General features: G+C 36.3%; 1 protein-coding gene across 4 annotated transcripts in view; it reads right to left on the bottom strand.

Moving 5' to 3' along the window:
* Positions 1 to 13,969, bottom strand: part of ZDHHC14 (zinc finger DHHC-type palmitoyltransferase 14) — a 107,402-nt gene that overhangs the window by 16,350 nt on the left and 77,083 nt on the right. For all 4 annotated transcript variants that reach the window (XM_032183597.1, XM_032183599.1, XM_032183598.1 and 1 more), the window contains exons 4-5: positions 7,373 to 7,510; positions 3,759 to 3,807 (exon numbers count right to left, since the gene is read on the bottom strand). In XM_032183597.1, the coding sequence (XP_032039488.1) occupies positions 3,759 to 3,807; positions 7,373 to 7,510 (187 nt within the window). The remainder of the gene's footprint in view (positions 1 to 3,758; positions 3,808 to 7,372; positions 7,511 to 13,969) is intronic.

Below are 13,969 nucleotides of genomic sequence, written 5' to 3'. Positions count from 1 at the left end.
TGCCGTGGGCAGGGATACCTCCCACCAGCCCAGGTTGCCCAAAGTCTCATCCAGCCTGGCCTTGAACACCTCCAGGCATGGGGCATCCACAGCTTCTCTGGGCAGCATGTGCCAGGGCCTCACCACCCTCTGAGTGAAGAATTTCTTCCTTGTATCTACTCTCGACCTACCCTCCCCTTCAGTCTAAAATATCTACCCCCTGTCCTACTACTACAGGCCCTAGTAAAAAGTCTGACATTCTTGTAGGCCCCAATTTAACTTTTGAAAGGCTGGAATAAGGTCTCTCAGAGCCCTTCCTTCTTTAGGATGAACAACTCCAACTCTCTCAGCCTTAGTTAGGTTAGGCTTAAATACTTGAGGTAGGCTTGAATACTCAGAACTGTACAGTATTTGTCCAGAACTGATAGACTGGGAACCCGACTATTGATCACTGGCTAATTATATGCCATCAGTGAATCACTAAGCTGCTTCAACCCTGGTTTGGTTTAAACTCCATGAACTGAACGTTTTTTCAATGCAAGAGTAACCTTTACCTTTCCTAATTTCTCCCAGTGGGAACAATGCAAATGAAAAGCACAGAATTACCTTCCTAAATTTAGTATAAAAGTTAAAAAGAAAAAACAAGCCATGCTATTAGATTGTCTGTTTTTCATCTTGCATCTGTTACTCCTTTTATTTGCTTTTAAACTGCTTCTGTTTTCACTCCTTATAAACTGCATAACCTGAATGCCACAAAGAAGTAACTACATTTTAATAGATTGTTATACTAAGAAAGTCAGTCAGCACCCAGTGTTGCATACTTACTACAGTTTATATAATTCCTTTAACTCTAAAGGAGTCATCATCTTAACAGTAAGATAACAAAGTAGCTTCTAAACTTCATATACTCAGGCAAAAAGAGCAAATTTCTATGGAAGGTTTTATAGACTGTTTCCTTCTTGCTTTTTTTTTATCATTATTATTTTTTATTTTTATTTAGTTTCATTTACCTACAATAGACATGAACACAGAATACATTTGCTTCTAGAATGCTATTTTCTGCAACCCTTAAATAGTGAACTTTTTTAGGGAGCATGAATCAAAAGCAGAAAAGGTTTTGGTTGCTAGAAAAATTGATAGAATAAATCAGTTAGAACAAGACAATGGGAAAAGAATGAGATAAAAATAATCTGTACACTAACTGTATGCTAACCTTTAAAGAAGCCAGTTTCCAAGACAACAGTAATTCAAAATATTCCAGAACAAGGACACAGCCTTAAAAGATACAAATAACATTCTTACCACTGAAGCTATCAACAGAAGAGAAATATGACAGATCCTCACCATTATACAGAGACACAGGATGGAAAATACATGGATGGACATAATTGCAATAAAATATCCTAATACTAGTTAACAGTGAAGAGTCTTGTACTGAATGTCTGCTCTGACCTAATGAATTGGGAAACACATGAATTGCCTGTATAATTTTAAAGTGGTTTAAAAAACAGAAAAGAGCTGTTTGCTTTATGACCCAATCTGTTTCAACAGCAGCCAAATGACCAAAGTGCACTGCTGAGCAGCATGTTCTGACTGCTCTGTCATCTCCTCCTCAAACCATGTGGAGAGTCAAACCATCACAAGCTAGCAAATTACTCTCAGTTGGCTGTGCAACTGCCATAGCTTAAAGCAAGGAGAATAGCTGAGAAAGGCTAAGGAAGCAGATTGCTGTTAGCAGGCAGTTCAGAAAGTGTAAAAAAGCCCCCCAAAATTGGACACAATACAAGTCCAACTAATTGGGCTTCGAGAGGGTAGAAATTGTAAGGACTGCTCAGTAGAATCTACACACCAAGACCAAGAGGATGAATCACTTGGTCAGAAGAGGAAGCTGAGAGGGAGAGATGCTCTCTGCAGCCTCATCAGAAGAATGAGCACACCAGTAACAACATATTTTGTGCCAGGATTACACTCCAGAGGGTCAAATTACAAAAGTTAGTCTCCTACTGACAGAGAAGGGAATTTATCAGACTTCTTTTTGGATCTCAGTTTGAGGAACTGGAAGATGCACTTAGTCACATTGTCTAAACTTTTGGGCAGACCTGTGCGGTGCCAGGAGTTGGACTTGGTGATCCTTATGGGTCCCTTCCAACTCGGGATATTCTATGATTCTATGATCACTAGAGCGGGTGGTTTTATGTTAGCTTAGCATGACTAAGTCTGTTAAATTAAAAAGCAATACAAAAAAAAACCAACAATATTCTCAATATAAAGCATAATATGGTATCTTGCACAGGCTTTTTAGCAATACAGACATGCAATGTTCTCCGTGTCTGAATGAACTGATGCAACATTCCCAATACCATTCAGACAATTTAATTTTTTACTGCTCTGAATTGTAACCAAACTATTAAATTGTCCAACGTGTCACTATCAAACCAGGCCATTTCAACAAGATTCACTACAGAGCCTGTCAAATTGGCACATCCCAATGCAAATTATGAACAAGCAGCCTATTGTTCCTGTACAAGGGTTCTCAAATGCGTAGTCAATTACCTTTTGATTTAAGGACAATTGAAAGCTATTCTTGTTTGAACAACATCTGAAAGAATAATCTTTTGTAAGAAGTAATTGTAACAGTTTTATTTGGAAGCTACTGTTGTACTACTTAGAATGGTTTGTTTGTGGTTTGTAAAATTATTTGCACACTAAGAAAATTTAAACACTGGTTTAGCTAAAAAGGAAGTTCGCAGCTCATTGGCTCTACCTAACAAACACACATTAAAGAAAATCGTATCTATAGAATTTGTAGAATTTGATACTTGGAAAATCTACCTGGAAAGAGTGGTTCACCTTTATATACTGCTAGAAATGACTGAACAAACAGGAAGGGAGTTTCTTTCCACCTACTGTCAAAAAGAGAAAAGTTTATGATGCGCAGAGTCCAGAAGATGTTTTCTTGGCAGAAGTACAGAAAAGAATTATTTTTATAATAGCTTTGTGAGAGGTGCAAACTGCCTATTCTGACATAAACCATTCAAAACATATCCGTAAGTGTGAAGGTTACAGTCTGTACAGAAATGTAAGGAAGAAATTAAGGAGAATTTGTCAGCTTCCCATTTTTCTGTTATATTAGCTGCTTTCAGGTAGGGTGGTCAGGAAGATCCTTTTCCATTCTCACTCAGTGGAAAATATACAAAAAGCTCCCGTGAAATGATAAATAGAACACTGGGCATTTAGAGAATAGTAGTGCCCCAGTACGCTTGTGCTTACTTCTATGTAACTTAACAGAAGTTAACACTTGAAAGTGACTTCCCTAAAAACAGTAAATCAATGTAAAAATACTTCTAGTAACTGAACTCTTCAGACACAGTTATTTCACAATCTACTTTTTCTATTCTGATAAGAATCAGCCATCTCAGATATTTTTTATTGTAAGAGCAGAAGAATCTTTTAATAATTCAAATGAAACCATAGAATGGACATAATGTGAAATATATTAATGAATTCCACCACAAATACTGGAACGTATTTCCCTCACACACGAAAACTACAGACCTTTGTTATGGGTACTGCTTACAAAAGACGATGAATAAGAAAAACCCAGACTAGTCGCTTTCCTACTTCTAACATGTGGTGAGAAATCCTGTTGTGCAAGAAGTGATGAAATCATTAATTGATAAAATCCCAAATGTACATATCCAACAGCAACAACAAAACAAAAACACATCTCAGATATTACATTACAATAAGATCTAAAAGGTGTTTCAATGAAAGGATATCTTGCAGGACTGTCCTTGAGGGCATTGAGGAACCCTGTTTGTTGAGAACCTGTAGGAACAGAACCCAAATTACCAACTCAGTAAGAAATTGGACTACAGGCTGTTTTCACCATAGTGCATACACAGTATTTGAAGAGCAACTGAATAATCGTAGTATAGAGTTTACTAATGTGAATCTGAGATTATGTTATTCAGCAGCAACAAATCAGAAAAAAAAAAACAACTTGTGCATGTTATCAGGTCTAACACCTGCAGAATATTTTCTCAGTAGTACCAATTTGATGCACACATACTTTCCTTTGAACAAGACTTCTGATTATCCTTGATCTTTTTAGACTTAATATTGAAACAAAAAAATGTAAGCTATTTCTTTTATTTTGGAATATCAGTTTTCAAAAGCAGCCTCTTGACTTGGAAAATTTGCACCAAAAACCCAGATTCTCAGTTTTTGCTCCTTTATTCTGGGAACAGCACAAATTCTCCAGACTATAATTCTGCTCCCACTACACCTGTGTAGAAGTTTCTTTTATTTCCTCCCCTCCTTTAGTAGCTGCTAATTGCCTCTGGAAAATAAAAGATATCTAGCAGCTGAAAAGAACTCCAGAAGAGCATGCTCCAATGATCTGGAGATGGAGAGTTCAGTTCCACAACCATGAGATATTTATCAAAAAGGGCAATTTGACTGCTGGCTGATATATATATGCGGCAAGTGAATTTGTAGAAATTGACTCAGTGTCACATAAGACTCATACTTGTTGCATTTTACTATACAATTAAAATTATATAAATGCATCAAGTTGAAAGCATTTCCCCTTAGCTAAATCCATCTGAAGGTTTGTCTGGGGAGAGAAGAATCCTGATTAATCAAGATGCCTTTCAAACAAAAGAGAAAAGTGTGTATATCCTGATATCTGACCTGTGCAGTCAATTTTACTATTTATCATTAAAAAGGGAACGTTACTTACCTTGTATTTTGAGTCTTTTCAGACTCTCATAACTTGGTCTTAGCCTCATGGCACAAGATTAGTGGAACTTTCCCCTACCTTCTTACTATTTTTAGGATCCTTAATGGCAATGGCAGCAGGTAATTGTGATCTCTATTCCCTACTGCTGGTCACACTCTTACAAGCAGTTCCCAGTGTATCAGAAGGGGAAGTTCCCTCACCCCAGCATAGAGCTGAAGTACTGATACCTCAAACAAAGATGAAAAACTGAAGACATACTAGCATTGAAAATGTTTTAAGCTTGGGGAGATGGAAGAAAATCTCTTGCAAGTAAATACCTTTCAATTAGCTGACTTACAAAGTCTATTTATTATCTTTAATAACACTATGTGCAAAGATTGTTAATCCTGGAAAGGGCAAATATCCAAGGGATGTCTTGAAAATAAGGCCACAGAAAATAATAAGTTTGCTGCATCTCATATCTCATTACCACATGGGTTTACCAAAAAAAATTATTAAAGTGGCAGCATGGAAGACTTATAAAAAAATTAAACAGATTTCAACAACTTGTCTATATCAAGAGATATTTAAAATAAAATAGGTTTCCTATGTAATCAACAAGGTCAGAGAAGGAACTTCTCTATTAGGATGAACTATAAAAGATTAAAAAAAAAAAACAACACACACACAAATGCCTTCAAGTTGCTTGGAAACATCCCTCAGTCCCTTCTCAAAAGGATATTCTCCAAAGGCATTCTGCCCAATACGTGCTGAATACTTTTTTGACACAGTCAAGAATATATTAGATAAATTTGAATGCTGAACTTGAAGCTCAGCTGTAGTAAACATCAAGAAACTACTCACAGTTTATACCTGCTCCCATTGCCTTTGAGGACCATACAGTCTTTAGAATTAGGGCCTTTTTTCTGTCTCATCCAAGGTAGATAAACCTCCATAGTACGAATGTTTTACAACTGATAGACATGTTTGCATTTAACATTTACTGTATGTTACCTCTAACAACTATACAAAGCTAAAGTTCTTCTCAGCCACAGAGGCAAAATTAATCTCTCTGATCTTTGTCTAATTCACACTTAAAATTAGATATGGATGCTGTGAAGTAAAAATCCACTAGATAAATCAACATGACATACAAAATATGAGATATTGGCATAATATTGCTAATTCTTATGCTGAAAACTGCAAAAAAAAAATTGTAGTTTTTGTGAAATGAAGGTAGGTTAGCTTCAAAAGTAGCTTTATATCGTCAGACCAATTGTTTTCAACTGGTGAATTTTAGCAAAGTAAGGTGATAAAAAACATGCTGATGCCTTAACTGTAAAAGGTATGCAAACACATGTATGCCCAAATAAATTTTGATTATTAACGGAAAGTGTTCTCTTTCCAGTAGTTACTTTTCCCTTTTAAACAATAGGGTAGTTTTTTGTCTTCTCTTTAAACTAACATTAGAAAGGCCTTATCTGGCAGTGAGAACAACTTGCTGATCCAGACTCCCCAAAATCACTGCCCCTAGCTCTAGTGCTACATTTCTGAACTGTGTGACAGCCACTTTTTGTGTACTTTTGTCCTTCTTTTGTGAGGCACAAACAAGAGTAGTAGTTGTGTTTTTCAAATATAAACTTTCATCCCTTCACAGCATAAGTTATTTAGGACATTACACATAATCTGGCATATTTTTCAGTATTCTCTAAATATTCAGCATTCTCTAAATATTGCCATTATCAAGTTAGCTCTATAAATGTGTTATAAACTAGAATTATTATTTGTATCAGGTTTCCATTGTAACAAAGAATAGAAAGAAATGAAAAGATCACATTTCCAAAATGACTGAAGAAATACTGTTCAAGGCAGTATCCTATATAATTAGTGAAATATTTTGATGTGTCCTAATAAAAATGGATTAAAACCCCCTACTATATACAAAAGGACTTCTTTTTATGACCATTCATAACCTATTACCACAAATCAGATCGTCATCATACAGGAGCTAACACAATTTGTTACGTGTTAAAACAACAAAAAACAAAATAACAAAAATGAACACCCAAAAGTCTGGGAAATATCTTCTTTAAACCAAATTCAGAATACAAATAAAGATCAATCTCAAACTCATGAATATTAATCTACCTATAGCTTATCTGATTCACTCCATTATAAATTGGTCATTCTCAGAATGTCATGCAAATGAAAGTAACATGTTAAAAATAGGGTAGAGAAAGATGTAAAACTGAACAGTGAACAAAAAAGTATAAAATAGGTCAAAACTAGTTTCTTATAGTTTATCTTTTTGTTTGGATGACAACTGATCTATACTTAATCTTAAAAAAAAAAGTTCCTTGGGAAAATGATGCTAACTGTATACTTAGACATGCAGTATATGTGCTGCTTTTCCAATAAACTGCCTATAAAAGGACAAAAAAGATCAAAAAATTAACACTCTATTAAGGTAAAGTCAATGCTAGATCAATGACTACCATGACCAGGGTCTGCTACAGACCAGAGTGGGAGTCACTGGGGGTTGTGAAGCTTCAGAGAAAAGGCAAATAAATAAATAAATAAACAAACCCTGAATGATCAAAAGATTAACTTAAAAGTAAAAAACTCAAGTAAATGGCTACATACGTAATCTGATTTCACCAGCATACTTACGAAGGATGACGTGGGTGATAACGAATGCAAATATAAAGACTGTCAGAAAGGACAGAGATAAAATAAACATATAAAAAAATCTGTAGTTTCTTTTCCCCACACAGTTGCCTACCCAGGGACAGTGGTGATCAAACCGTTCTGAAATGAGAGGCAGAAGAAAAAAATGGAAAACAATTAATAAAATGCTGTTTACTTGGAAAAAAGCTCTCTGAATACTTTATTAAAACTCACGATTTAATTGGCATTTGCAGCTAGCCCCAGAGAAATTCTTATTTAGAAGGGAAAAAGAAAAGAAAAAGGAATATTGTAATGAAACCTTAAAGCTCTTAAATAAATTAAAGTATGAGGTGAGCTCCCATTGAACTTGCAGCATTATTATGATAAATTGTGCAGTCAGACCAAAAAGCTTATATTTATCCACTGTTACACAGAACAGTACCAACTCAATTGCATTTTTTTCAAAGCAAGGATATTTTCTTCCAGTGACTCTCCTACTCAGAATTAGTTTTCGTATTTATATCTGTCACGATGACACCTGACTTTAGTGCCCACTACCATCCCCTATCCATTAATTATGGCGCATGAAATATTCACACCTCCCACTTTTATTTTTACCGTTTTACTCCAAGTATTTTCCATTCCAGACCACTTATTTTTCAACTCAGAGTTGACACTGCCTTATAGCAGTTTAGAACAGTAAAACCATTCACACAAACCATTTTTCAAGCATTAAGATTTAGGCAGCCTTCTAAAATTTGCTTATACTTTTCTTTACTAAGCCAAACCCTTTCCCTTTATTTCACTGAGAGGTTAATGAGGACAGGAGTTCAGCATCGAGCGTCCCAAACACCAGTGCTGGAAAACAGCAGCGGGACCAGTGAGCCCTGCAGCTCCAGGCAGCCGGGAACCTCCTCGTCCCAAAACTCTGGGTAATGAAAATGGAGCGATTGTCAGGAAACAAAAGGGCCTTTCGTAACTGGAGAGATTACACTGCCATAATGTCAGAATTTTAAATTTCTAATCAAATCCAAGATCATAACACATGACAGATGCTCTCATGCTGACTGACTCTCACCCTCTGATCCTCATCCAAGCCCTGTTTTGTTTTCTATGACTTTTATGCTTCCATTGACGTACAATATCAAACTATTTGTAATTGCACAGGAAAGGCAAGCTCTAAATTTGAAGTCCTTAAGCTCTATGTTAAAAAGGCACATCTGTTCAAACACACCAGTTTATTTTAACTATGGCTTTATGTTAAAGACCTACATGGGAGGTTTTCCTTGAAGGATGTATTTAGGATTATCTCCATTTAGAAAAAAAAAAGAAATGAAAACAACAGGCACAACAGATTTCTGAGTTCACCAGACTTTAGGGTTTTTTAATGGTTTTGTGTAACAGATGTTTGGACCACATGTTTCTGCCATAAATCTGTTTCAAATTCCAGTGGGGCTATTCAAGGTGAAGTTGCTGAACTTACTTAGTATAAGGCTTCAGAAACACTTTGATTTAGAGAGACTTATAAGAATACCAAGAATTAAATACCTCCAATATCTAAATGAGTTGGCAATTTATTCAGTGGAATACACTGGTATTTCCAAAATAAGTAGCCACTGTATTTCAATAGTGCTGATTTTTACATTTTGCTTCTGAATGAGTCCTTACTGTCTGATAAACACTTTACTTCATTTAATGGGTACCTACTATAAAACATGAGCAAGTAATACCATAAAGAAAAATACAGTAACAGAGCCTTCTATAAAGTATAATCCCAGGGTACTTTTGCACCCTAATGCTTCAGGAAAAATAAAATAAAAAAATAAATCATGACATGTCTTTGGAAAATGAATTCCATACATACACATTAATTCTCTTCTATGCTCACACAGTAGGAATCAACAAATTCTACTGACAGAAAGCTCAGTTTCTAGCTGTGAAATAATATTTAAATATATGTATATGTTTGATGGATGCAGATAAATGCACACATACAAACACACACATGCAAATACACACACTCATATGCAGGTGCATACACATAAACATATACTTCTTAATAGAGACTGTATTTTAACTTACTCGCCTCTCCTCTCTATTTCTGTCTTCAGATGTTTTTGGTAGGCTGAAAGCTCTGATTGCTCAGTAAATACCTTGTTCAAATTGTGGAGCCAAGTAACTACCAAATAACTACCTAGTATATTTATAAAGCAGAAGTGGACAGAAAAGGCTAGTTGAGAAAAACATCACTATAGTGCTAAATGTGAAACAAGTCTAACAAAGCAAGAGAAGTACTAGAGGATTTATGTGAGTTCTGAATAAACCAGGCCTCATTTTTCCCAGACAGTCATAAAACACAAAGGGATGTGACATTTATGGTATAATGCCACAAAATAGTATCTTAAATAGCAAGGGATTAGAAAACAGCCAATCCTGGCAAAATGAGCAGACACATACTAAGCAGAAACTCCTACCACTGTTGAGAAATATAAACTCTCTTAAGACTAGAGCTCTTTCTTCTTCCTTGCAAAAAGAACTAACTTAATAAGTATCAATGAAGAAATAAAGTATCATCAAGTTCCCTTCCAGAAGCCTGCAAACTGAACAAACAACAATTTGGAAAAGGAAGCTTTTGCCTTTGGTCTGGACAATTCTGGTAACAAAAATTAAGATTCACCTTTATAGAGAAATGAGATAAACAACAATGCTGAGAGAAGCTGTGAATTCTGGCCCTTGTGAACCAAAAATGCAGGGCAAATAGAAATACAACTGATTCATATTATGAAGAATCATGGACTGTTTGGAGGTGATGGTTGTGGTTTTGGCTTGATTTTATAGGGTATCCTGGCATAGTTGCTGTATTTATATACTTATGCCAAACTTAATGTAAAAATGTTTGCAGCAAATGAAAAAAAAAATACATTTTTTTTCATTTACAAATGAAAAAAAATTACAAAATACTGCTAATACAAGCTCTTGTTAATAGAAAGTATATTAGAACTGTTAATGACGAAAGAAGGAAGCTATAAGGTCTGGAGTCTGTCTATCGAAGCATCTCAGGAACAAAGCAGCTTTGACAGATCATCGTCATGCACTCAATTTTAAGTGAATAAGCCAGGTATCTGCTTCAGGATGTGGTATGGTGTTACAGCCATAATAACCTAATAGAGAACTACTGAAAAAGACATTCTTGCTTCTCCTCTTCTGGAAATCCTGTGAACTACCTCTTGTCTGTGTGTTCGTGGTTCTCCTTCCACAGACCAAGGCTGGTGTATGTTTACCCTATTGGGGGCTGGTTCACAGCATTAGACTATATTAAAACTAGCATTAATTTTCTGTCGCTTAGCTCCCCAAACCAGCTCATCACACAGTATCAAACACTGAAGCTGACACAAGTGAAGAAGAACGAAGACACTGTCAGGGAAGGGGTGACCCTTTCTGAAGCAGCTCAGTGTTAATTCAGCTCAGCTCTAACATCAACCTTACCACTGGTTAACACTTGCCAGGATTGCAGGAGAAATTCAGTTTAAATGAATTTTTCAGTGTCTGAGAACAAAAGTAGATATAAACAGAAGAGACTGAAAAAATATGTGAACAGTTTATAAGGTGTAAAAGGGAGACAGGTAAATGGAGACTAGAAGTGCTGGTGTAAAGACCACAGAAAATGAAAGACGTAAGAAACCTCACGAGATGTCAGCAAACCTCCAACAGTGACTTTATTTTACCAGTTTGTCCCAAGTGATCTAACTCGGAATTTGGCTAACGACTTAGGCTAACCAGCACCTTTGTAACTAAAGCCCAAGTGTGAGGCCTCACAGGGTCACTGAGCCAACCTAAAAGCTCAGTAGCAGTGAAAGAGGTGGTCCCGTGCTGCCCTTCCCGTCACCTCATCCCACTTCCTTCTTTCATTGTCTAAGCTGCTGCTGAGTCAGCTCAGTTCACCCAACTGGCAGGAAAGAAAAAAAGGAAATTATTTTGTTGGTTGCTCAGTGAGTAAAGCTGGCTTACCAGTGGCTGTGTTACTAAGGGCTGTATGAATGGGCACAAAGGCCAGAATCACATGAGAAGGGGAAAAAAGGAGGAAGTTCAGATGATGTTGCCCTAGAAGTGGTGAGCTGCTGGTATGACCCAGTGGTCTCATTGAAACTCATCCAGTGATATATGGGATTTGGACCACGTAGAAGAACACACAACTTACATCCTGCTTTAGACATTTCTCTCGCTTTTTAACTTTTCTGAAATATTTAGATCTGATAACTTGCTTAAGAAACGTTAACTGCTGAATATCACAGATAAAACCAAAAATGAAAACATCTCCCATTTTAATAAGCAGTGGAGCACTTGGGCCTTATTGACACAGTGCATTTCCTTTAGAAGCCACATGGAAGCTTGTTCATTGATGCTCAGAAGCAAAGAGCCAAGCCTCTGCTTTTCCACAGCACAGCATGGAGACTCCTTAAGTCCTTAAATGCTCAGCTTCCACTTTTCAATCCCTGAGCTCCAGGAAACCATGTACAAAATGACTCTAAAGCTTTCTTCCTTCTTTCAAAGCACTCAATAAAAGCTTTCTAACTTACCAAGAACAAAAAAGGTGTTTTTACACAGAAATTTTACAAGCCAGCCTAGTCCTTCAGCTTACAGCTTTTGTTGTCTGGATGCATTGTGATTTCAGAAACATTTATTATTTATGAACTGCTTCCTTTTGCCTTTGCTCGACTGGATCCCTGCACACCAAAATATGTTTTCCAACGCTTAATGTGAAGGCAGGTCTAAGGAAGACAAAAGGTCTACAGGTACAAAACCACCCAGGTCACATTAAATTGCAGATTCCAGTGAGCACAGGTCAGAATTCACTTGGCAATTCCCCCATCTCATTAAATTAAAGCATTGCATAGCAAAGACACAAACCTTAGTCATTCACTGAATGTTTACTGTGCTTTGTTTAGCACATGAAAACACGCACACTAGGATGGGGAAGGGTCAACAGCCTGCTATTCAAATTTTGTGACAGTCAAACTCACATTCCAACTCTAGTAACCAAGAGAGCTCTAATTGAAATTACTTTTGATAGTAGCAGGACAAGATAGGACCACAAGATCCTTTGTTCTGGATGCACACTGAGCAATTATACAGGGCTACCAACACATCTGCACATATTTATTATAATGACAATTACAGCTCTTTGTAGAACTGTGATGTCATGATATGACCACATCTATTTATGCTTCTTGACTTTGTATGACAAAGGCTATTTTCAGAATTTGGTTGCTCTTGAAATGCTAAGGAACACAAATTAGTTTTGTTTTTTTTTTTTAATTACAAAAAGTGTTTTTCCTTCTAAGATACAGTAATCCAATCCCAGCAGCCTGAATCATGTACACATGCACAAAAACAAATACAACCATGGCATTAAAGCCTTTACAGTCAGTTTAACATAGCTAATAAAAAGTCTTGTATCCATTCTTCATAGAATGGATACAAGATACATATATTCATAAAAACTATCCTTAGATCAGCTGTTTCGTTCCATTGACTTAAAAGTCCTTACTCATAAGAAAATTATTCTTATTAAAAAGACTGATGGGACCTACCATCAACTGGTAACAGCATTTTGCATCACTTAATATGTACAACATTCACCTGTGAGACCGTCATTCTCCTAACAATGCCTTTGCTGTTACTTCAACATAAATTTCTAATCCAATTTCAACTGAAGTGAATAACAGAAGACTGATTGCAAGTTACATTCATATGCACGCTGATGTTATTTTAGAACATCTGTTAGGGACAACGCACAATAGGTCCCTTAAACCACCAAGCTTTAGTACTTTTGTATTCTGATCCCCAATCAAAACACCCCAAGAAAGCAAAATGGAACAGAGGGAACCTCCAGGCCTCAAGTTTACACTAAGGAGATACACACCAAAGGTTTACTCCAGATTACCTTCTAGACACTAGACTGATCTCTACAAAGTGAAACAGCAACGTAACATTGTGGAAAATAGGCCTCCTTAATTAATTAAATAAATTAATAATGTGCATGGATATTTATACCAAAAAGTCACTCAGAAATGCAAATGCAAGGGATACTCAGCACATTTTACAACTGTGTAAGCACTACCCCAGAAATCTAAGCTATTTGGGTGGACATTTAAGAAAATCATTTGCAATGCCAAGTTTTTCCACTCTAATCAACTTCAATAGTGGCAGACTAATGTTACTCACAAAAAGAAAATAAACATGCTTAATTTTGTTAATAAAAAATAACGATTTATTAGGAAAACATCCAAACATTGCCTTAGCATGCTCATAGTAATTAAACTATACTGTCACATAGCTCACTTCACTGTTACCTCCAATAATCAATGTTGACTAATTAACAATAAATCCTGTTGACTGCAAGCACACTAATGGTGACATTTTCAAAGTCAGCAGCAGCAGTTCAGAATAAGAGTGCACAGCAAAGGACCGCGCTGCTTAACCATCTTCTCCTTGTATACATGCTTTTGTAAATATGCTAAGTTACACATAAATATAACAAATTAGGAGCCATAAAATTGCCAGACACACAAAAATCATGAAGTAGGAGAGCTCAAAAAA

This window comes from Aythya fuligula, chromosome 3, assembly GCF_009819795.1.
Source record: "Aythya fuligula isolate bAytFul2 chromosome 3, bAytFul2.pri, whole genome shotgun sequence".
NCBI lineage: Eukaryota > Metazoa > Chordata > Aves > Anseriformes > Anatidae > Aythya > Aythya fuligula.
The sequence above is the reverse complement of the archived record's forward strand: the minus strand, read 5'-3'. Positions and strand labels throughout refer to the sequence as shown.